Source organism: Psilocybe cubensis, chromosome 11, assembly GCF_017499595.1.
Source record: "Psilocybe cubensis strain MGC-MH-2018 chromosome 11, whole genome shotgun sequence".
Classification (NCBI taxonomy): domain Eukaryota; kingdom Fungi; phylum Basidiomycota; class Agaricomycetes; order Agaricales; family Agrocybaceae; genus Psilocybe; species Psilocybe cubensis.
In genome coordinates, this window is record NC_063009.1 from 95,911 (window position 1) to 117,880 (window position 21,970).

A 21,970-nucleotide genomic window follows, 5' to 3' on the forward strand; every position below is an offset into this window, starting at 1 on the left:
CTTGTTCACTGCCATCTCCACTCAACTCTGCCTCGAGTACAACGATTCAAACAGAAGGGAAGGGAAGCTCGAAAGGGTTAAGAAGTGTGGGGGACTTGGTGTCGAGTTTGGTAAGCACTCTATTTTGCTCTCCATCGTTCTCGCATGGAAGTTGGAACCACATAAACCACGACGACACTCTCCCCAACCTCTTCCATCGCTCGCACCCGTGCACTGGCGCATGCAAAACCATCGACGTCGCGGCAGCTACACCAAGTCAATCACCGACTCTCGGTATACCCTACTCGGCGCGATGGTTCATTTAGTACTCCGTTGGTGCAGTGCAGTGCCTCCCTTTACCCTCTGAATCTTCCACGCATGCCAATTTGTTGAGATACATCATGCTCCACCTGGATCCCGCGTATTTTTGGGCGCATACATGCAGTACCTTCGTCTTTCCGAGCTCGCTACAACACCGCCTCTTCATCGCTCTCGCTCTCGCTCTCGTTCCCGTCCTCCTACTCGCATACCCCCATCGTTGTTCGTCGTCAAACACCTCCCACACTCACTCGTCCAGTGCCTGAAAAAGAAAATGTCGCCATAGAGTCGCTTACACGTATCACAACGACCACGCGGTGCGTTTCTGACACAATCCGCGAATTCGAGATTAGTTGCAGAAACACGTGTCGCGCCTGTAGAACATTTATCAGCAGTTCTTAGCGAAGCAGAATGACTTTGGGACTCGAAAGGTTAGAAATCAAGGTGGAGTGTGCGGTTGGCGGCGAGGACGAGGACGAAGATGAGGACAAGGGATGTCATGAGATTGGTTGAGAAATTGTGGAGGAGGATACTCAAGGTGAGTGGTTCGCGTTTGACTTTCTACGCTCTGGCGCATGGAAATTCAAGAATCCACAACACATTCCCCATTTCCCTCTCTATCTACACACCTACGATGACCCAGCCCTGGAATTCAAGTATTTCTCTCGACAACAAGCATCACCGCATACATAATGAAATGCAGTACATCGCCGACAGACTTTCAACATCAAGCAACAACCGTCCAGCCATGATCCACATGCCAATCAGGAGGCTCAGCGAATCCTCGCGCTGCGTTCTTCCCACCAACATGCCCACGAACGCGACATGCAATGCGGACAATGGTGCGTCCTCGCATCCCTTCAGGTTCCCGCCCACCTCCACCTCCACCACAACCTCTCCCTCACCACTCGCACTCTCACCCCCATTCGATCCCTCCGTTACAGGCAAACATGTTTCCACCTGACGCCTCCCTCTTAAACCTCCGCGCCATCAATGAATTTGACGACAACGCGACAGTCAGTAACGTTGGGATGGGTGGATGGGTGGACGGCGTGAGTGGGGTAGGGTATGAACTTATGAGTCAACACTGGGACCTGGGGCAGTGTGCAGAGGGACGTAAGCGTACTCCCGGACGCTGAGATCTGCCTCGTTTCTGCTCAGACTACACACTACATCTCCGAATCATGTTCTTTGTTAGTCTTTGAATCCCCGGGGTATATTTGCTCTCGCTGCTGAATGGCACCTCAAGTGGCTGTCACTTAAATTTTACGTCGTCATTAATTCTGCTGATCAAATGCAGATGGATCCAGCTATGAATACCCCTTGCGCTCGAAACTAGGACAATGTGCCTAACAGGCTAAAATGCTTTCAGACTACCACACCCTTTCACGTATACAAAGCTCAGTGATATGAAAAATTAAGAAGAAAATGAATAATACAATCTAGCCACACGGCTGAATGCACAATCAATATTTATTAATATTACTCTACAAATACTACTTCTGCAGTCTTTAACAATGACCCATTTGGCAGTATGATTTGCTTGGTTCCCATCTGACATGAGAATGAGGGATATGACGGTGGTTTGAACTCCTTGTCTGAATCGTTGATTGCATTTTGACGAACAGCAGTGTATGCAGGGATCCATTCTGGAAAGGTGTTGCAAGGATTAGGAGTTGGTACATATCCTCAGTTCATTCGGGGCAAAAGCCCCATAATACAACCACAATGAGGCTGTCGGCAGATGTTTGGTTAGCAAGCTGCAAGCTGAAGCATGAAACATGGCGCATGAAATTCCTTACAGATAATGTCCTCAAAGCTCATTGATCAAGGGTGGATGACGATGTTCACGCTTGTCGGTTGCATCCTGTATACAAACATCAACATGAATCAGAAGTCTGGGTAGTAAGCTGGACGGTCTCATAGATGACATACCTGTCAATGCTGGAGAGTAGCTATAGACAGATAACGAATTGCAGTGCAGCGGTACTGCGAGCGATATGTATGGATGGATTTCTGCAGGAGCAAGCATTGTGCGCGTTTCGTTGAGCATCTGGGATGAAGAGTAGACGACTCGACTCGACGTAGATTGGTCGTCTTTATCCGTAACATTTGACATCTTCATCTGCTTATCATAATGCTCGCAAGAATATCTTTTCACAGGCATAAAAACTCCTTATTGTTTGTGCACCATATGGTGTGATTATTGATACCATGACACTTCTCACACCATGCCTTCTCCGGCTACAATGACTCGCGCCGGCACAGAACTACGGATTTCCAGGACAATAACTATGTATTTGATCACTGCAGATACACCTGTCCTTGCTGCAGCAGTATCGGGCTCCATACAAAAATCCGGGACGCTGAATGAATCATGCATCTGAGATTGCGTGAGCGCGGTTGGGGTGATGAGAGGTGTTGATGAGCGTCGATTGAGGAATTATGGATAATGAGAGGTAGACATCTCAGTGTAGTGATTCGCTTTCCCCTTCCCCTCGTTATCTACACTTCCCAACAGCGCATGACACGGAAACTCACAGGGTCCCAATATACCTCGCGGTGTAACACAACGCTCACATAACTCCGCAACCAAAGTCCTACTCAACTCACACGTCCCAACACCCCCTCTTCCCCATCTGCTGCGTCCTTCCCTCGCTGATACATGTTGATTGTATGTAACGAGAGTCGCACAGTCTTGATTTTCATCCTTTCGCCTCCGTGTCCGTCTCGTTTTTGGGTTTGAAGTTGGATAGTTGGCTGGTGGGTTTGGCAAGGATCATGTTGTAAGGGGAGAGAGTGCGTGAGTGAGTGATCGTCAGTAAGTGGATAATCCTCCTTCTCCTGTGTGTATGTACGTCACAAATTGTGGTTCTTGTTGGAATCGCAGTCATCCGTTCTTCCAATGCGAATTCAAAGCCACTTGCGATGAAATCAGTACATGCCGGTGTGACAAACGCGCTACCTTGATTCCGAACTCTCGTCTCGTCTTCGTCTTCGTGCAGAATGAACAAACCACGCCCAACACTGCGAACAAACCCTTATAAAACAAGAAAGACAACGTAACTGTCAGATATTTTTTCACACACATATATCAAATGACCTGCGATATCGATCGACGTCACAAATTGGACACAATAGAGATGAGAGCATTCAAAGACATTGTGCATAAAATTACAAGTTGCAATATATAATACAGTGCCTTCTTCGCACAGCATGGACTCATCGGGAATTGAACCTGACACCTTTCGCAGTCCATAAATGCAAAGCGAGCGTGATAACCAACTACACCATAAGTATGGAAAGCCGGAAGAGCGAGGTGCCCAGACACAAACCAAACATCGTCTGGCAGAGATGCCGAGTGATCGCTAGGCAACTCACAATCCCGCTGTGGCTGAACGACTTCCGACACCCTGCACCGAGTGCACTATACAAATATCTATATTCCGTCGCATACTGTAGGTGTTACCTGCCCTGGTAGGTAATCTGGATACACATAATTATTACATGTAATCTAGTACACAATAGCAAACACAATTTTACTGGCATGGCAGGCAATTGCTGCGAAGCCGCCGTTTGAAGTTATTTTTCGCACTATTATTTACTAGCTATGGCCTGTAAGAAAGGGTTTTTGCATCAGTTACAAGTTTTTCTTGCCCCCGCTGTGACGTAAGTAACAATATTGACACCGAGAGTAACAGCGGTTCCGTAGCCTTCATTTATATTGTAGAAATAAGGTGTTCAAAAGAAATAGACAAAGAAAGAGATAACAGGGTTAATTGAGAAATACATGAAGGTATAGTATAAGTCAGTTTCAAGAAATAGGAAAATAGAGTAAAGAAAATGAGCTAAAGGACTGGGTGTGTCGGGTGGATGGAACAAAGGTGAAGTCCACAGAAAAGTAAATTAAAGATAAGATAAAAGGAAGATAATCGGCGGTGTGGGAAACAGTCAGTTTTCTACAGGCTCACATCAAGGCTCACATCTTCAGCTCAAGGTCTCAACGACGTCGAGCTTAGACCACTCACCGCGCTCTATCACCTGCCCTAGATCTCCTCTTTCTCCTTTCCTCTCATGTCCATTTCGTCCGTTGCCCATGAACAGCCGTCCCGCCGTGCTGAGCGCATACCAAAGTTTGGTTTGGGTCTGATGGGTGAGTATAAGCACTCTGGATCTTTTTACAAGCAGTTTACCTGTCCTAGTTCACTTCCTCTTATGTCATCAATGTGCTAGCCAAGGCCCAAACACCGCGGTCATTTTAGTCATGCAAAATATTGAATTTATTGCCTTTCTTACAGGCCATAACTAAATAATAGATGGCGAAAAATAACGTACCTAAAGTATGTGACGGAATATAGATATTTGTATAGTGCACTCGGTGCAGGGTGTCGGAAGTCGTTCAGCCATAGCGGGATTGTGAGTTGCCTAACGATCACTCGGCATCTCTGCCGGACGATGTTTGGCTTGTGGCTGGGCACCTCGCTCTTCCGGCTTTCCATACATAAGCCCAGTAAATCCAATTTCTGCGTGGCTGGTCTCCAGAGCGTCATCAGACGGAGAAGAGCAACGACATAGTTCATACAATTTACAAGTGTGATAACAACCAAAGTTTGAGGTTCTGAATCAATGGTGAAGAAAAACGTGTTTTGTGGATGTGAACATGAGCATATATGAATCAAAATGAATGCAAAATGGACGCATTGGGAATTGAACCCAACACCTCTCGCAAAGTCATCCAATTGATGCTAAGCGAGCGTGATAACCAACTACACCATGTGCCCTATACACTTGACGCGCGCCTATGGCGTCTCAGCGGGCGGATAAGTATCAAAGAACGGTGTAACGCAAGTCACTCCAGTCTAGACAGGTTCATTCAGGTATACCGTTGATGTGGTACTCAATACGAGTGCAACCGTGTCTGGACTTGATCGGCTGGGTTCATAACGGTTAGCGCCCATATCCATATATAGGTTTGTCCTTTGACATTCAATTCGGAAAAATAATTTCAGAGATATTCGCATCGTAGTATGACAATGCAAAAATGCAAGTTGAACACGTCACGATGCTCCGTATCCATTTCGACAATGACATGGAGAAAAAAGTGCAGAGGGAATATCGAGACGCATGACGTCGTCGTAAGCTGTCGCGGTGCGTGCACGCCAGGAGTCAACGCGGAGTTTGAATACCCTTGACAACAGCAAGGACAAACAACCAGCGCGCTGCTTAAGCTTTGTTCTTTTACCTTTTTCCACTGCCATCTGCACTCAACTCTTCTCCAGCCACTCGAACGACGATGATTTGAAGGAAAGGGAAGCTCGAAATACTGAAGGAGTGCGGGGGAATTGGTGGACGAAGCTGTTTGATTTTGGGGAGGGGACAATGGATTCAGATGTCCAGTTCGGTGAGTGTTTCACATGCCCTTCATCGTTCTCGCATGGAACCACGGAAGCCACGACCACAACCACCCTCTCCCTGTCCTCTTCCATCGCTCGGACCCGGCACCATCACTTTCCCACTCAGCGACTGCACTGCACTGGCGGCGGGCGCACACGAAACCATCGACGCAGCGGCATCTACACCAAGTCGATCAATGACTCTCGGTATGCTACGTGCAGCTCACCTGTGCATTTTTTAAAGCGTCTATGTAGTGGAGTGTCTACGTCCACGTCTGCGCTACATCTCCCTTTATCCTATGAATCCTTCCACGCATGTCCATCTGTTGAGGTAAGTCATCCACCACCCTGGGGCCCGCATGTCTGTGGGCGCATACAAGCAGTATCTTCGTCATTTGTACCTCGTCACAGCAACACTGCTTCAAGATTTTAGTGTGTTTTCCGACATTGGTGGCTTCCTCTTTCTATGTAGATTATAATGCTCGACGCTCGCCGAAGCAGGCTGAAAATTGTGAACCTGATATGTCACTCACTGATATCTAACTCTTAAATGTATGTATGATACTGATAACCATGGACGTCATTAAACGGTGCAAAAATATCCATCGAATGACGCATACATCTAACTCGCAACACCCTGGTATTGAATCTCACCGTCCCCTACATGCTTCATTGATCAGTGAAGATGTTTTTCTAACACCAAGTCTGTAAATGTTGTTAATTTCAATCACAAATGGGTTCTGAATACTCAGGTATGGCACTTCAATGACACTTCAATCTAACCAAGTCTGTATCAATTTTAGATTCTAATGGTCTATAGAGGTTCAGGGAATGGATTCCAATCTACATACATAGATAAAAAGCAGTCTAGTACATTGGCTATTGCCAAGGGTAGGCTCTGTTCGGGTGGGAATCGCGGCTCGACCATTGACTATACGCCTGTTCTCTTGCTTCTCTGCAAGCGCCCACAAACCCTTTCGTATAGGCTGGGCATTTTGGAGTATCTTGAGGATACTGGCCTCATCATCTTCCTCCTCCATTTCTGACTACGTCGGCATAAATCACGGGTGTTCGTGCATTGATGCAGCGTTGAGTAGGCGCTCCAAGAGGGGAGGGCCTGGCCGTGTGTGAACAGCCTATGATTTCGGTTTGCCGCCACCTTCACGAGGGAGAGATAGCCGTGACGGCCGGGTTAGGATGGGCGGAGGGCTAGGTAAACCTTCTGGAAAGACGCGCAGGTTGTGAGTGGCTTTGCTGGAGTGTTATTTGTGTAGCGCTCTGGAGTCATTCTGGAGGTATATGTTATGAAGTGCGTTCTTAAATGCTCGACTGGGTTGTGCTAAATGTTGGGTTGACTGGTGTAAGAGCTATTTGGGTGGTGTATTTATATGTTTCTGTTCTGTGCCACGAATGTATGAAGTCAGTCTTGGCTCAATATTTAGAACGTTATGGAACATCTAGCGTTATGTGGCCCGTTTCAATCCCTGTTGTCAAAACGCCCGGGGCCCACCGGGGCCTCACTGTCTGCACCCGATCGTACATTGCTGCTCAACACGGGTGGCCCATTATACGGACTTATGACCATGATCAAAGAAATGGCCAAGAAATAACAAATTTTCAGTGGAACACATCAACCTTCCGTCTGGCCTGGTCAAGGCCAGGTTGTCGTCGAGTGCATTTGATCAGCGCCCGCCGTTGTTTGCCGACGAATTACTTGAACAAAACATGCACAAATAACCTGCCGACATCACCCGAGCTACGGTCGCAGGAAGACGGTAATATGGGTAAAAAACAAAGAATGAATACAGCTTTTCCAATGGTTCAGACCCCCGCTTCGAGTCGACGAAAATATGTAAACTTTACAATCCCATTTAATACATCACGAAGAAGTTAATCCAGTACAGTGGATACATCATTGGGCAGTTGCCACCGATTATTCAGCCTTGTTGGACAGCTCAAGCGAAGAACATTCGTATCATGGCTAGGTGCACTAGAAATTGAACAGGGGACTACTACTATGTAAGCTCCAGTACTTATTCCGAGATCAAAGCTTCGGCACTACTCTTGACAGAGACAGGCACATAGAATACACAAATTCCTGTAGTTCGAGTATATTCAGAGGTTTGTGATGATAATGCTTAGTTCCAGATAATGATATTAACCTTTGGATCCGGCAGAAGAGCTACAGTGCCAGCGGAGCACTGAACCCTCTTCTACATGCACTATTGAGCCTGCTGTAACGGTTACATGGGTTCTGGGATTTTTTGGGTCTTCATATTTTGTTTCACCTGATAGATGCAGATTTAAACGAGGGCACAAAATTAATAAACGACACAGGCGGTATAGGAACGGGAGAGGGTATACCTACCCTCAGTGAAATAGATAACTCCAGGGCCAGGATACTTGTAAGCCAACTGGCCCCCTTTGTCCATGGAAAAGACGGAGGTGAGAAGATAGTGCGTGGAATCGCTCCGTTGTCCGTGAAGTTCGATATCGGGATGTATGAATGTTTTGTAGGCAACTTCCTGGGTATCTTGGTATTCTTCGCGTGCGATATGCTACTTGATGTCAGAGAGTAATTGAACAAATGTTTTGAACGGCATACTTTAGGCATTGATGGTTATAGAATGAGAAAGTAGAGAATGAAGTGGTTTTCGAGGAATACCCCCCACTTGTTCGAACGCTTTTATATCATGGCCTGCAGCGGATTCTCAGAACTCTAAATAGACTCCTTCAAATAACATTACCCTATACCAAAGCCTAGCTCGTTTATTCACACATCTGTCAACAAACCTTTATGTCACGAGGATTATAGAACTACATGGGGCGTATGACACAGAAGTTAAACGTTATTACGAGACTTAAGAAATAGATACTACTTTAATTTCCTTGGGCATGCAGTCAGGTGTCCAGGATTATTGTATTGGTCTTTTTACGAGATGTGATAGCGGTGTTCAAAACCCCAATAATGTCACTTATGGTCATATCACAGGACTAGATACTTTGCACGGATACAACCCTTTGCCACTTTTCAATCGCAATGTAATTACAGTTGTACAGCAGGTCACTGCTGTATTTGACAGTTTAATATTTGACAACGACATATAGGTCGAATTTTCACTGCGAGTTTGTGTGTATGCCGGATCTCTAATCTCACCTAATCTCACTCTGCGACGACTTCCCCTGTGCGCAACGTTTATGTTTATCCATTTACATCATAAGCCAGAGTTGATCAGTGCTCAAACTTATAAATAAATTAAGTTTTCTGGAGGTATTTGTAGGCTCAAACTCTTTATTTTCTTTGGATACTAACTACTTTTTTGGTACTGCCCTGGAGCCTGCAATGGCTCTTATGCGGTCAAAAGTTCATATTCATGCCCTATTTTCAGCGACGCACAACCTCCATTACCAAATGCCTCTGTGAGAACCGTCAGAGCCATGATGTGGTTGTTAGAGTCCCCGTTGCCCTGCCTTCACCTTCCTCTTGATCCCAAAGAACATCAGTCTGCGGCGAGGTGCTCGTTCCACTACCTTGGTATAATGATATCCAAATTTCTTGAAAATAAGGCCGTCAAGTTGCTTTGAAAGCCAGTGACTCGATGAATAGTCTTTGGGTCGGTTGTGTATTCTCTACGAATACATACAGTAGAAATCAGCAATCCAACTCAAATATCATAGTCTGGGAGAGTACCCACCGGCCAACAGTTCATAGATCAGAAGATCGTAGCCCCAAGGATGGGGACCCTACGATTGGATTATCACCCTCACGGCTTGTCGACGAAAACGCAGTAGTGTGTCACGATCATGGGCGATTCGCCCCTCTTGGAATCGGTTTCGATATTGGATTTCAGTGGAGCCCAGGTCCACAAGATGTTCCGTGGCAATGCTACACGATGCCCCTGCGCTGAACGTCGATGAGTTGGGGCCATGACTACCTGGTTATGTGATATGACATTTGTGAGCTGCGCACATTTCAGGCCTACTTGACTGGGACACTCACCGTCGGACGCGATGTCCAACTCTGCTACTTAGACTGGCGATAACCGCTGCTGAATTGCACAATAGAACAGTTCAGCCCTGACTACTGGATTGATGTTTGAAGCAATAGAAAACGTACTTGGGCTTCTAGCCCGTTACACTCGAAGGAAGATGTAGCAATAGACAGATATGACATGGCGTGCGAGTCTGCGTGAGTCGAAGCGCAGTGTTCACCGTGGAGTGCATTGTTCTTTGCCACAGTAACATGGGTGAGGATTTGAGATTTGTGTAAAACATTGGGGTGTTGGGCTTTGCTAGACGCTCAGTATGTATAGTTAATGCAAAACCAAAGTCTGTTTGTTTGCCATGGACTCAGCGTGATTCTTGTGCAAAAACTGCACAAAAATGCCTTTATTCCCTCACAATCAAACATTATTGTGGAGCATACTAAAGTATCCTGCTCCTCATGACAGCATAATAATCTCTCGACTATTCTAAGAGCCACTCGTCCCGGATTTCATTATCATGTGTTACATTCGTTTCGATTCTCCTCGTCCTTGGTCTTTTTGATTAACAAACAAACAAACAAATGTATTCCTACACAGACAACGTCAATGACCTTTTGAACACTAGCTTACAATACAATTGACTCGGAAACATATTCAATGGCTGATTCCATGTGCTGCCTTTGTCTTGCCCCTCGCCGGCGTTGTTAATTTGGATGAAGCACGAACAAAGAACTTTTGATTTCAATCTCCTCAATCTCCTCTTGAAACGCGAGTTCTTCCTTTTCTCACGCTCTCGACCCTTCGTGTTCAATCGAACTCATGGGCCCTCTCGGCTGGTTACTTGACCTGATATTCGCAATTGCCAAAGGTAGACCTTGGGAGTGGAGTTTGGTGACGTATCAAGGCATGAATAGAGGTGCGTAAATCAACATATCATTTTCGGCGCCACCTGATGATTCGACATTGCTTTCTGCCGCTTGGTTCCCTTCGACCACCGTCTCTCCCTCTTCCTGATCGGTGGACAAAAACTCAAGCATATTGGCGCTTACAAATAGCTGACAGGCCTTCCCCCATCTCGTCAAGGGCGGCGGAAAACTGTCGGGAGTTTGATGGGGCCCCGGGATAACGCTCTTGGTAAGCGGTTTACTACCTGTTCCCCCGTACTGTTAACATTGGAGGTAGCTCGCGCACAGGAGTGGAGTCCTCTTTTACATTCCCTCTCCCTCGATACGACTTCCCACACTTCTCACTGAGCCATTCTCAACTTTCTCAATGTTGCGTCACCAATGCTGCCTCCACTCCAAGGTTATATTAACCCCGCCTCCAGACCTCCAGTCCTTTCGACTACCTTCGTGTCATCCTGGGTACAGCCTTCCTATTCAACATACTGGGAATGAGGTCGGATCGACGGCACCGTGACCGCTGGCTATGAGAATTGGAGAAGACTCCGCAGGGGCTACAAGACATTACCACGCCTCAAACGGTATTGAATGTATGCTCCGGCTTTAGATCTCGGTCGAGCGAAGGATGGAACACATGGGCAGTTGGAGGTGATGGTAAGTCACTCATAAACAACTGATTCTTTTGTCTTTCCTCTTGTTTGAATCCTTGCTTACAGTATCAACCATTCCTCTACGTTCATGCACGCTTGCGCCTGGACGATGTATCTCAAACTGACACACTCAACGTATAGAACGTGATGAAAACAGACAAAAGCTGGTCTTGCATTGCGGAATAGTTATAGGTACGTAAATGATACTCTCTTTGGACCTCGCATTCATGATGATTAAGATCATCCACCCTTCTGTCTGCTCAACTGACGTCCACACAAAGATAATGGAAGTTGAGAACGAATCAGTAATTTTCCACCGTTTGAAAGTGAGCATGGAAATGAGTGTTAGGAGTTTAATCACGAAGCAGAACAGGATTATGCGCTCTCGGTAAGCGTTTATCATTTGATCAAGCATGTACTGCAATTTTCTCTTTAGATTAAATGGTTGCTCAGGAACCCTCCCATCCATATCAATGCCACACGCTTCCTATCTCACTGGCGCATGCTTTCACAATGAAGGGTTTCGTTACCTGGAACCGAGACGCACCAATTTTGCATCACCGTCTCCCCAGAAGCGCTCTCACACCCGCATATAAGCACACGTCTCCTTTGATTTTTCAATTCATTCACATCTTCTGAGGCCTAGCCGCATTGGTAGGACTACACAGACTTGAGACCAGCTCGAGGAAGCCAGAGATGGATACGCTGATGCTACTGAGTCGTTACTGCGTCTCGTACGACATCTAATAGAGTACGTGAAGGATCCATAATGTGTACGTGATTGGTATCTGAAATGATCATGTTATAGGGCGGCTCATTGACACTGTGGAGATGATGGTATGTTTCATTTTTGCCGTTTCTCAACGTTTCTTACCATTCAAGACCTCGACATCTCTTCAACGCGCATATTTCGAATACTTAAATGCATGAGGGCGGCGGTGGAATGACTCTATGCGTTGGAGATTTGTCGTTACGAGTGCGCTGTATTCGAAGAAATACTGCCCTTCACGATCTTTATTAGATGCTATCTTTGACTAGTTTCTTTCTCACAATGTTTGTAGCCTTTGGGCTATCTATAATTTGTAGTTTCGGGCGTCTAGGTGACTTTGTTCTGGATTTTTGTATCCCTGAGGTTTGAGGAATGTATATAATTAGACGTTGCTAGTGAACCAGGTAAAACAACTCAGCACGCATGCTATGAGGAATACAGTAAGCATGCAGAATGCATTGCGGCATGGAGTGCAGGCGGGGGTTGAAAGAAGTCAGTGAAGTTTAAACAGGTAATCCCCACTACCTTGATCTTCGGGCCAAGGCCGTTCACAGCAAGATGTCGCACGGTCACTGCACTTGATTATCTCGGAATTATTAGCTTGAGGCAGCGTGTTATCTGATTTCTTATCTCACACTGCAACATTGTCCTCTTTGTACGACACTGCTGCTTTCCTACCTACCCATTACAAGATAAACAATGCTCAAATTTTAACAAGCCTGCTCAGTGTCAACCAAGGTATTTCTACTCTTTTTCATTTTTTACTAGATACTGACTACATGTTCGTGAGTGTCTAAGCGTCGAGCGTGAGGTCGACATCACCTGGAAGGTGAGTTCCTTCCTTTTCTTTGAGTGGTGCTCACGGCCGTGCATTACCAAATGCCCTTCCGAGACCGCACCAGCCATGCATCGCGGTGTAGCCGGCTTGCGCTGTGTTCTCCGAGTTGGTGCGGCCGTCAGGGTCCTCGCGACTCTGCCTTTACCAGCCTTTTGGTCCCGAAGAGGGTCCCGTGGTGACCTCTTTCGTGGGCATTTTGCGGCGGGCGCGGATTTGCTGCTGGAACAGAGTGCAAAGGGAGGAGATAGGATTTAGATATTGAGAAGAGTAATAAAAGGTGTGTTGTACATACCCATCATTGTCCCCCGTCGACAGCCTTTGCTTCCTAGAATTTCTGGATGCGCTGGCAACTTGTCTAATTTTGAAAGGTAAAGTCAGTGGTCGAATCATCATTTTTGACTAGATGAATGGCCACCTCGTACCTGTCGCCGTTTTGTGCAGTGGAGTGATAGTTCGTCATCCTAAATCACAATTGGTAATATCAGCATCACAGTTGTTCATACTCTGGAGGAGAAAAGGGGACAGCATATCATACCCTCCATCTCTGTGCATGAGCCGCGCGAAAGGCTCGACGGGGTTGCCCCCGGAGCTCCCTTCGCGGTTTGACGTGCTCTGCATGGATCAAAAATACATGTCGATACCTTTTCTCCGATATGGGAGTGGAACCTGTTGTTAAAGCTCGCCTGGGTGCTATAATGGCTTCCTCGGTGAAAATACGAAACTCGTTGCTCAACGCTTGAACGCGTTGGAATCCACTGTCGTTTTCGTTCTTCATCTTCCCTGTCTGGCTTCGTAAGGGTGTTCGCGACCTGTGCAGATGGGTCTGTGTCGGCGAACCAGATCCCACCGTGAACAATATCGATGTATCGATCATTTTGCCCATTTGTAGGGGCAAACCCCGTGGAAGACGTTGATGGATCAAGGGTGGAAGTAGATGTTGAAGCTTGTTGTGCATGGAGGATCGGAGAAAATTGAGTGGTTGTGTTTGAAGACGGTGGGTAGGAGTCGATGATAGGTATATGTCCTGCATCCGCCTCGTTGAAAGCGGAGTAAATCAATGGCTCGCTCTCTGGTACTAACATTGTACTGTCTGAGAAGAAGTCAATGATCGATAAGCAATCCAACTTGATCACTGGGAAAGAGCATATTCACCGGCGGCGAGTCCAGATTGCAGAAAATCAAAAGTGGAAAAATTATCCATTTCGATAGAGTCTGTGGATGGACTGTGCTATGTACTGGTGGGGGGCGACAATGTAGAACGGAAGAAAGAAATGATTTTGATACAGAATGAACGGGTATTTCTCATGTTTTCGGCCCTTGTTGTGCTAGTGCAGGATGACTCCTCAGCTCCTCGTGTATACAATGATTCTTCAACCCTTTAGGCAATAACGTACTGTCGTTTCCCATGAACACACACAATCGACGTTTGTCTACGCCTATGGCCGCACCATTGCCCTGACGTGCCGAGAGAAATGACCTATCATTATCCGCCTCGTGTCCTATTTCCATCACACAAAATGCTATTGGTTAATGTGTTATTTCTCATAGCCACTGGTTACATCGAGGCAAATGTCCCTACCTTGGCTGTGATTATTAGTTGCTATTAGTCGGACCTCAATGACCTAGTACTGGCATCAAACTGGTACCCGTAATCCGTAGGTATTAGGTGTAAGAAACAGATGGCATGCCACCCATACGTATATGTTCTACTATTGTCCTTGTTGCCGATGTTTTCGATGGATCTCAATATCTGCACCGCTCCTCAATTTAAAGCGAGGCACGCGCACAAGAGGCGCATGTCGGCTTGCACCGGAAGGGCACATGCGGAGTTTAAATTTCTTTTGGAACCAACAAGGACAAACAATGCGCCTTTTGACAATGTGTCAATGCCGTCCCAGCAATTCAAAGGACGATTGTTCAAAGAAAAGCACTTTTAAAGCAGCGCAAATCACATTTTATGAGGAATACAAGAAACATACAGAAGTTATCGCGACGTGGAGTCGAGGGAAGCTAACGGTAGGGGAATCGAGGAGGACGATCCCGGTGAGTGCGTTGCTTTTGGTTTTGCATGTTCTGGCGGATGGAATTGGAGAACACACGTCCTTACCATCTCTTTGTGTAGCCAACCCCGTCATCTTGATCTTCCCATTGCACTGACGAACAGTGGCACACACAACATAGTCGCTGTGGCAGCTGCACTCTCGCTCTTCATCATTTTCTTCAATGTGCCTTTGCTCATTTCTCTTCATCATACTTGGCCCACAGATTTGCTTACACCCTACACATGCTTATGATGCATATAGGAGGTATTTTCATCCTGTTTACCTCCCTTCTACCACGTCGTGTAACATATGAACAATGAAGGGAACATGGGGTTTAACGACAGTTTAAGGATTCTTATTGCGGCCTAGAAACGGTGACTCGTACGTGTAGTTGCACTTGCTGTATTCAGGGTTTGGTTCTAATGTGCGCATACATTGTAGGGTGTTCTCTGGACTTGAGAAATGCGGAATACCTGCGCCGCTCGAAACAGAGTGACCTTTGGGAGGGGACAACCGATTCAGACGTCAATATGGGGCATTCAGGTGAGTGGTTTTCTCTTCATTGTCCTTGCATAGAGCCAGAGAGACCACCACCACCCTCTTCCCATCCTGTTCTACGGCCGTCACCATCAATTTTCCACTGCACCGGCGTACTCAAACATCGACGCTGCACCAGCTACACCATGTCTATAATAACGACTTTAGGTATACTGTGTGCCACTTAACGGTTCCAACTTTAGAATGCGTCAGTGCAGTGGAACGTCAAGGTGTATGCTATTTGCCTATACACTTCTCTCTTTTTTGTCCATCATCCTCTTAAACATACGCTTAACGCTGACGTCTCCTGTTGAGTATATGCCACTCATCTTGGTTACGGGCCGCAGGCCGCGGGTGGTGGTATACTAAAAACTTGATCTCGCTCTATGCAGTCGTAGGCAGGACAAAGGGGTACCCAGGTATCCATTAGAACACTCCGAGCAACTTGACAGCTACACGACCAAACTTACCCAACCCTGTAAGTGCCTGCACCACACAATATCATTGGAGGATGCATAGCGATTCTCCAATGTAGAGCTTGGGCCTACTCAGTTTAAAAAGTATCTATATCCCATGAAGTATTTCTCGGATCGTTTACCGGGTTCCCTATGCCATTAAGGTGTACAATAATGTCCTGGAATTCAAGAGAGTAAGTAGTGAGACGTCGAAGAATACCAATTACCGCATTACCGCAAATTCCGGAGGTAACACATGTGCAAGCCATTCTCTTCGAAGAACCTATGATTCATTTTATGTGATCAGATTCAGAGTATCAAGGTTGGACAAAGACCCTTATCATTAGTCACGGCGAGTTTTGGCTCGAATCTTATGTGTTGGGACAAAAGCAACGTACACAGAGTACGGGAGGTTATTTTTGTACTTGTTCATCGACTTCTTGTTTATAATTAAGTTCTTCGGAGAATTATTGCTGTGAAAGGGCGCGTTGGTTGGACTCTGCTTTCAAAAACAAGGCAATGACTGGATGGTTGAAATGCCATTGGTTTTACTGTAGGCTCACCGAGGAATTCTATAAGAATATTACACTAAATAATTTGTTTGGTTTACAATGCGGGACAAGTAACATTTAACTTACCCTCTAACCATGAAGGTTCTCCTCAAAACTCCCAGTCACGAGGGCCCCCTAGGTCTGAAACTTCAAAGTTAACGAATCACATGAACTCGAAGAATACCAGTGAGCATTCAAACGTTCGATGATAATGGATCAGTTTTATCTTGCCAGACTTGGAGGCTGGAGTTCAGGAAGCAAATTGGTAAATGATACCAGACCTCTCGCTGGCCACACATCTCTGACAAACTTTGCGCTTATGGCGGCATATAATGGTATATAAAAGCCCACCTGAAGGCATGAGTTCAGTCATCACTAGACACTGCAAGGTTTCCTCCGAGTCAAGTTCTCCAACATGTTTGCTTTTACATCTCTCTTTGCCTTTGTGGCCACCACCATCACTATCGTCCACTCCAGTCCAACCGTCTACCCAGACGTTATTCCTGGACCGGGATTCCCTAGCCTGGAGTCCCTTAACCTCACATCAAAGGATCTGTACACCATGAAGCCCCCAACATTCGACTTGTCTCTCACATCGCGCAGCGCCGAATACGATGCGAACTGGTATATTTGGCTAGCAATATAACATTGAAATTGACTAATTACAACACATCTAGTTTTACATTCACCACGGCAGACGTAGACAACACCATCGCATGCTTCAACTACCTCGTCAGCATCGGGAACAATGCATGCACCGTTCCCGCGGACAACATCGCATTCTGCCGTGCCGGCGACGCCGCCATCGGCGGGTCCAACCTCCACCAGACGTCCGGCGCAGCTTCATCGGCCTGTAAAGACGTCGCTACCGCTGTGCAATGGATATTCACCAATTGTAATGTCGGTGGACGAGTTGGTGGTAAGTTCCTTCATTTGCAAGCTTCCTACTATATTTGCTGATATTGACTTTGTGTGCGTGGAAAGGTGCGGATGCTGCGTATGGGAACGGAGATTTGGTTGTAGGAGTTTACAATACCAATTGGATTTAAACTAGCTACCAAGGAAGCTACAATTGCCCTTTAGTTGTTGCTTTGACAATCCCAATAATGAATGCGTTATCAAGGAATGGTGATAATGTGGACACATTAACATCGTTTTTATTGATTAAAGTTCACCGAACAATATTGGTTGATCATGTTACCATGACTTACCAGTATGTCAATTCTGATGTATGCGAACGTCAGTGATTGGATAGTGGAAACAACATTATATACTTGTTAAACTCACCACATGTCCTATACCATGCTAGATGTGAAATTTATGCTGAAGTATGCCCGCAAAGAGCACGCTACCTCAATGACGCTGCACGTATTTCAATGACATGCACGCGCAAGGTTTGACAACTTGCACGCAAACTCATAAGAAAGTCGCGCAAATTTAATTGAATGCCATTTATGCGTGCCACGCAAAAATAGGTCGCACGCGGGCAAGCCACGCTCTTTTCCTGGTGCCCGTGTTGAAGTCTATAATTGTTCTATCGGTTGCAAAGTACATCGCGACTGCAGCATGCTCGGAAACGCCAGGGAATTGTCAACCGGTTAGCTGTGATTGGTCAGGAATATTTTTTTTCCACGGAACTGCGATTCTGCGCCTCGAGGTTAGTTCAGAACACACAAAAACGGGCAGCCCTGAATGTGTACCTGCGAGCTGGTGGGAAACGCGTGTTTAGCTGGGATTTATGAACCCATTCCGACGGACGAAGTAAACTTTCCACTTTCCTAACAACATAACCAGCCTTCGCATAAGTTGCTTCTTTATTTTTCCCATTCTTGCTACCGCAAAATGCAGAACGCCAACGTCGTCAGCTTTTCCCCAATTAATAGCGAACACTTTGCTATCCCTACACTGTCAACGTCTATATCATGGGACAGTGCCTGGTCAAACCTGAATTTCTATTCAGAAGGCCGCTATACAGGCGTCCCTTTAGACACAGTCCAGACGGCGTCAAATATCCAAATGTTCCCGAGTGTTGCATCAAGCTATGCCAGTGAGGAGGCTTCCCAGGACACATCGGCCTCCACCCATCACGCTCCCTTGGGGTCTGAGAGCTTGTCGTACCCAGGATTTGTACCGCAAGGAACTCAAGAACTATTTGACAATCATCACTTGAGCGAGGAAGACAATGTGTCTATCAACGGTCAGACCAATAACACAACACTTGACGTATCGTCTCCTGAGTTATTACCTACCAATAACATCTACCCAGATACCCATGTTTCTGTGTTGGTCGGTCATGAAGGGTCTGAGGATACCACATATCCAACCAATACACCGAACGAACTCACATTAGCTTCGGACACTGTGTCCCAGAGTGACCCCATAGACAGCCTACTTTCGTATGTCCTGTCCACAGGAACAATCGATCCTGCTTTGCTGGCGAAATCAATGCCATCATCACATAGCAAGCGTGAACAGGATATACCGCAAAGTCAGGTGGGCGACACATTGTTCAGTAGAAATGAGAACAACAGGGGGACATGCAGTGGGGTATACAAGCCAGTCCGCAGCGCGGTCGACGATCAAGATATGCGTGCAAACAGTTTCCGTCATGGGTATGGAGAGACGGAAACGTCGAAAAATGATACGTTCCAGCACCAGGAACCACACCTAGAGTATCGCTCCAGGGCCACACCTGTTGAGCAGATACCCACCATGGAATCTGAACCTCATGATGCTCGAAGGTATGTTTCGGCCTTCCGTTTCTCGATATCATAATACTGAAACCACTGTAATGCAAGGGAGCCTATTCGGCTTGCTCAGAGCCGAGATACGGAAGAATCCAGAGTTCAGTGTCATGAAAGTGGTCATAGGTATGTGTATATGTATGCCTGCAGTTGAAATGAATCTCTAACATACAGATGGGTTGATGTTAGAGAAACTAGACCGGCAAGAAGAGAAAAACGCACTCGGTCACGGAGTCCTACTGAAGAAACACAAGACCGATTGCCAAAGCGCCGCAAAAATCTTGAAAGTGTGCAGGAGAACAACTCAAGAGGGAGGGAAAGAATGAACAGCAATCCTGGCTGTGAGGCTCCCACCAAGAAAAAGGGCATACAAGGTCATAGGAGCGATTATGATGATACATTCCGTTCGCGGCAGGAGATAACTTCCAGTTCTTCTATCCGAGGTCGTTAGAGGGGATGCATCATCATGGAGGTATAGAAGTTGGCAGTTGGTGGGAGAGCCGTGCCAGACATTTTTATCTTATCGACCTAATCGATAGTCAGCCTGTTCTGTTATCTTATCTCATTTTTGTTTTATCATTGACCACGGCTACCGTGGGAAGTTTAACATTGTGAGGAGCGCAAGTGAAAAGGAAGAGTTTAAGGCGACAACGAATCGACGCTCGTCGTCTTCAAGGGAGTGGTGGGAGGAAGTGACAATGGGTTCAAGCGTGTATTGTAAGACGGGATGCGGACTGGTCACATTGTCAAAATTAAACTATCACGACTTTGGCTGAGGGTCGTTCGTATAAAAACAAACCTTTTCCCATCGGTAGGGACTCGTTACTAATTAATGTTTCAATACTGTCCTTTATTGACAGGATATTTTTTAGAGTAAAATCCAATCTTCATTTTCGCAAAAAGAAGGTAAATTCATTGAGGAACGTAAGAAACGATACAAAACCGTGTATATATCCAAATTTACAATTTCACAAAACAAGAGAGCGTTAACAAGCAATGGGATCATTTGTATTATTGTAGTAGCTCGCTCAGATCTTCTATTTGAATATCAGCACTTCGGTGATTCTGAAAGTTTATGCTCATACCTCGTGTCAAGCTGGTTACTTCTGGGTGATAATATGGCGGAGATTCCAAGTCGTTACGCCATAGTACATTCCTTCTGTCTCCACCACAACTCCGCTCTTTGATTTGCTGTAAATGGTGAAAGGGATATCCAGGGTAGATTGGGTAACACTGGAGGTAGCAACAACAGTGGAATGGGGAGGAGCTGTGACAGGGAATGTGGCCTTGTAAGCTTTGGACTTCTTCGTCGTTGAACCCCAGGTAAAATTGGACGTGCTGGTTGCGTCCACTTTAATCGACCCTTCTGAAACCAAAGGGACTCCCGTTTTTATCTCCAACCCCACCGTGAGACTGAACCCCTGCGAAAATTGGAATGATGATGTCTCTTCGGTGCTCGTGTCGACGGAGGCTTCCAGTTTTTGGACGATGCTGGTGTCGTTTTTGAGCTCCTGTGTGGCGAGCACCACCGGGGTGGACTGCACGATTTTGCCTTGATCGACGTGATATACAACACGGTCAATTTCCGTGTGCTCAAAGGTAAAACTGAAGTATTGAGTTACGTCCTTGGGGTTTCCTTCAGGGACACTTGTTAATAAGGAAACGGCCGAGGACCAGACAGCGGAGATGGAAGGGCAAACTACGCGAAAGCCAGACGAGAGATGCTCTGTTCCGACTTCAAATGTGAACCAGTTCTCGTCATGGACGCCGTCTCCAGCGGTATGTTCGACAAGAGCATGTGTGCCCTTCTTCGATAACAGTACTTTTCCAGAGTATGTGCCTCTTATAGCGTATTGGCCAGCACGATCGCCAGTACCATGGATAAGTTCGAAATTACAGTCACGTTCCGGTTCCGTAGACCCCATGGTTAGCCCTACTTTAGGATCTTTGCTGTCGTTAGAGTAGACTGGGTTTGGCAGTAAAAACGAGCTACAGATTGAAAAGTAAAATTTTGGAGGAGGTATAAACAGGTCTGGCATTGTGACGTTATCCTTTCGTGAAGAACAAACCATTGTCAGCATATGTAACGCCTGTTAAAGATAAACAGCTTACAAATTGACTGCAAAGAAAGGCAAACGGATATGTCGATGATTACAATAATCGAGCTTCTATATGATGCCGGTTGGAAATGTACCAAAGGAAACCTTACAATCTTGGAAAGTTAGAAGATGGCCGAATGGAGGGGAAAATAAGTCAGAAAACATTTAAAGTGCATGCAAAGTCATCTTACAATCTCGGAAGCCGCCCACCAAATGAGAGGAGGAATCGATGATGGGATGAGAGTTGCTCTGGCGTTGGTTTACCTTGCTTTTATACCTAACATCTGAGCATATTATATACATTCACAAGTGAAATTTATCAAAAACTTCCAAAACGTGTTATCAGGTTAGTGTCCGATTAGTTTCTTTTTTGACTGATGTATGTAATCACCTATGAACACCGAAGGGATAGAGAAATCTCACCGTCGAACGATTGAATTGTTCCAGGGATTCGTCGTACAATCAATGTGTGGGGGATATTTGCCGGGGATTGATGCCAGCATATGCCAGTGCTGAGCGGTACCGAATGACGGGAAGCGAGAAAAGAAAACCAACGTTTCGTTCCGTTGTCTCTTTCACGTATATGTGTCACCTCCTTTCAATTCAACGAAACATAATCCGACATGCTTCCAACTTCGAATTTGACAGAAGACGTAATGAGGCTTGAAAGCTTTGGAGCGCCAACAACTATTCCACGTACCTACCAC

The 21,970-nt window shown here is 46.1% G+C and overlaps 6 protein-coding genes and 2 non-coding genes across 8 annotated transcripts; 3 read left to right on the forward strand and 5 right to left on the reverse strand.

Annotated features, from left to right (window-relative positions):
* Nucleotides 1–2,144: 2,144 nt before the first annotated feature.
* On the reverse strand, nt 2,145–2,416 carry JR316_0011204 (uncharacterized protein; the record flags this gene model as incomplete). The annotated part of the gene is made up of 2 exons (XM_047896865.1): nt 2,145–2,164; nt 2,233–2,416. The coding sequence occupies 2 exons, from the start codon at nt 2,414–2,416 to the stop codon at nt 2,145–2,147; spliced, it is 204 nt and encodes a 67-aa protein (XP_047743274.1).
* A 1,098-nt stretch (nt 2,417–3,514) lies between these two features.
* On the reverse strand, nt 3,515–3,597 carry JR316_0011205. The gene has a single exon. It is a non-coding gene; the product is annotated as a tRNA-Ala (tRNA).
* Nucleotides 3,598–4,989: 1,392 nt separating this feature from the next.
* JR316_0011206 lies at nt 4,990–5,078 on the reverse strand. Its single transcript has one exon. It is a non-coding gene; the product is annotated as a tRNA-Ala (tRNA).
* A 5,417-nt stretch (nt 5,079–10,495) lies between these two features.
* Nucleotides 10,496–11,369, forward strand: JR316_0011207 (uncharacterized protein; the record flags this gene model as incomplete). The annotated part of the gene is made up of 4 exons (XM_047896866.1): nt 10,496–10,592; nt 10,739–10,810; nt 11,186–11,232; nt 11,295–11,369. The coding sequence occupies 4 exons, from the start codon at nt 10,496–10,498 to the stop codon at nt 11,367–11,369; spliced, it is 291 nt and encodes a 96-aa protein (XP_047743275.1).
* Nucleotides 11,370–12,976: 1,607 nt separating this feature from the next.
* Nucleotides 12,977–13,917, reverse strand: JR316_0011208 (uncharacterized protein; the record flags this gene model as incomplete). Its single annotated transcript, XM_047896867.1, has 4 exons — nt 12,977–13,190; nt 13,258–13,296; nt 13,371–13,447; nt 13,477–13,917. The coding sequence occupies 4 exons, from the start codon at nt 13,915–13,917 to the stop codon at nt 12,977–12,979; spliced, it is 771 nt and encodes a 256-aa protein (XP_047743276.1).
* Nucleotides 13,918–16,835: 2,918 nt separating this feature from the next.
* On the forward strand, nt 16,836–17,469 carry JR316_0011209 (uncharacterized protein; the record flags this gene model as incomplete). Its single annotated transcript, XM_047896868.1, has 3 exons — nt 16,836–17,044; nt 17,098–17,339; nt 17,405–17,469. 3 exons carry the CDS (start codon nt 16,836–16,838, stop codon nt 17,467–17,469), a joined length of 516 nt encoding a protein of 171 aa, XP_047743277.1.
* Nucleotides 17,470–18,262: 793 nt separating this feature from the next.
* JR316_0011210 (uncharacterized protein) lies at nt 18,263–19,615 on the forward strand (the record flags this gene model as incomplete). The annotated part of the gene is made up of 3 exons (XM_047896869.1): nt 18,263–19,161; nt 19,219–19,290; nt 19,354–19,615. The coding sequence occupies 3 exons, from the start codon at nt 18,263–18,265 to the stop codon at nt 19,613–19,615; spliced, it is 1,233 nt and encodes a 410-aa protein (XP_047743278.1).
* Nucleotides 19,616–20,264: 649 nt separating this feature from the next.
* On the reverse strand, nt 20,265–21,245 carry JR316_0011211 (uncharacterized protein; the record flags this gene model as incomplete). Its single annotated transcript, XM_047896870.1, has 1 exon — nt 20,265–21,245. One exon carries the CDS (start codon nt 21,243–21,245, stop codon nt 20,265–20,267), a length of 981 nt encoding a protein of 326 aa, XP_047743279.1.
* Nucleotides 21,246–21,970: the final 725 nt, after the last annotated feature.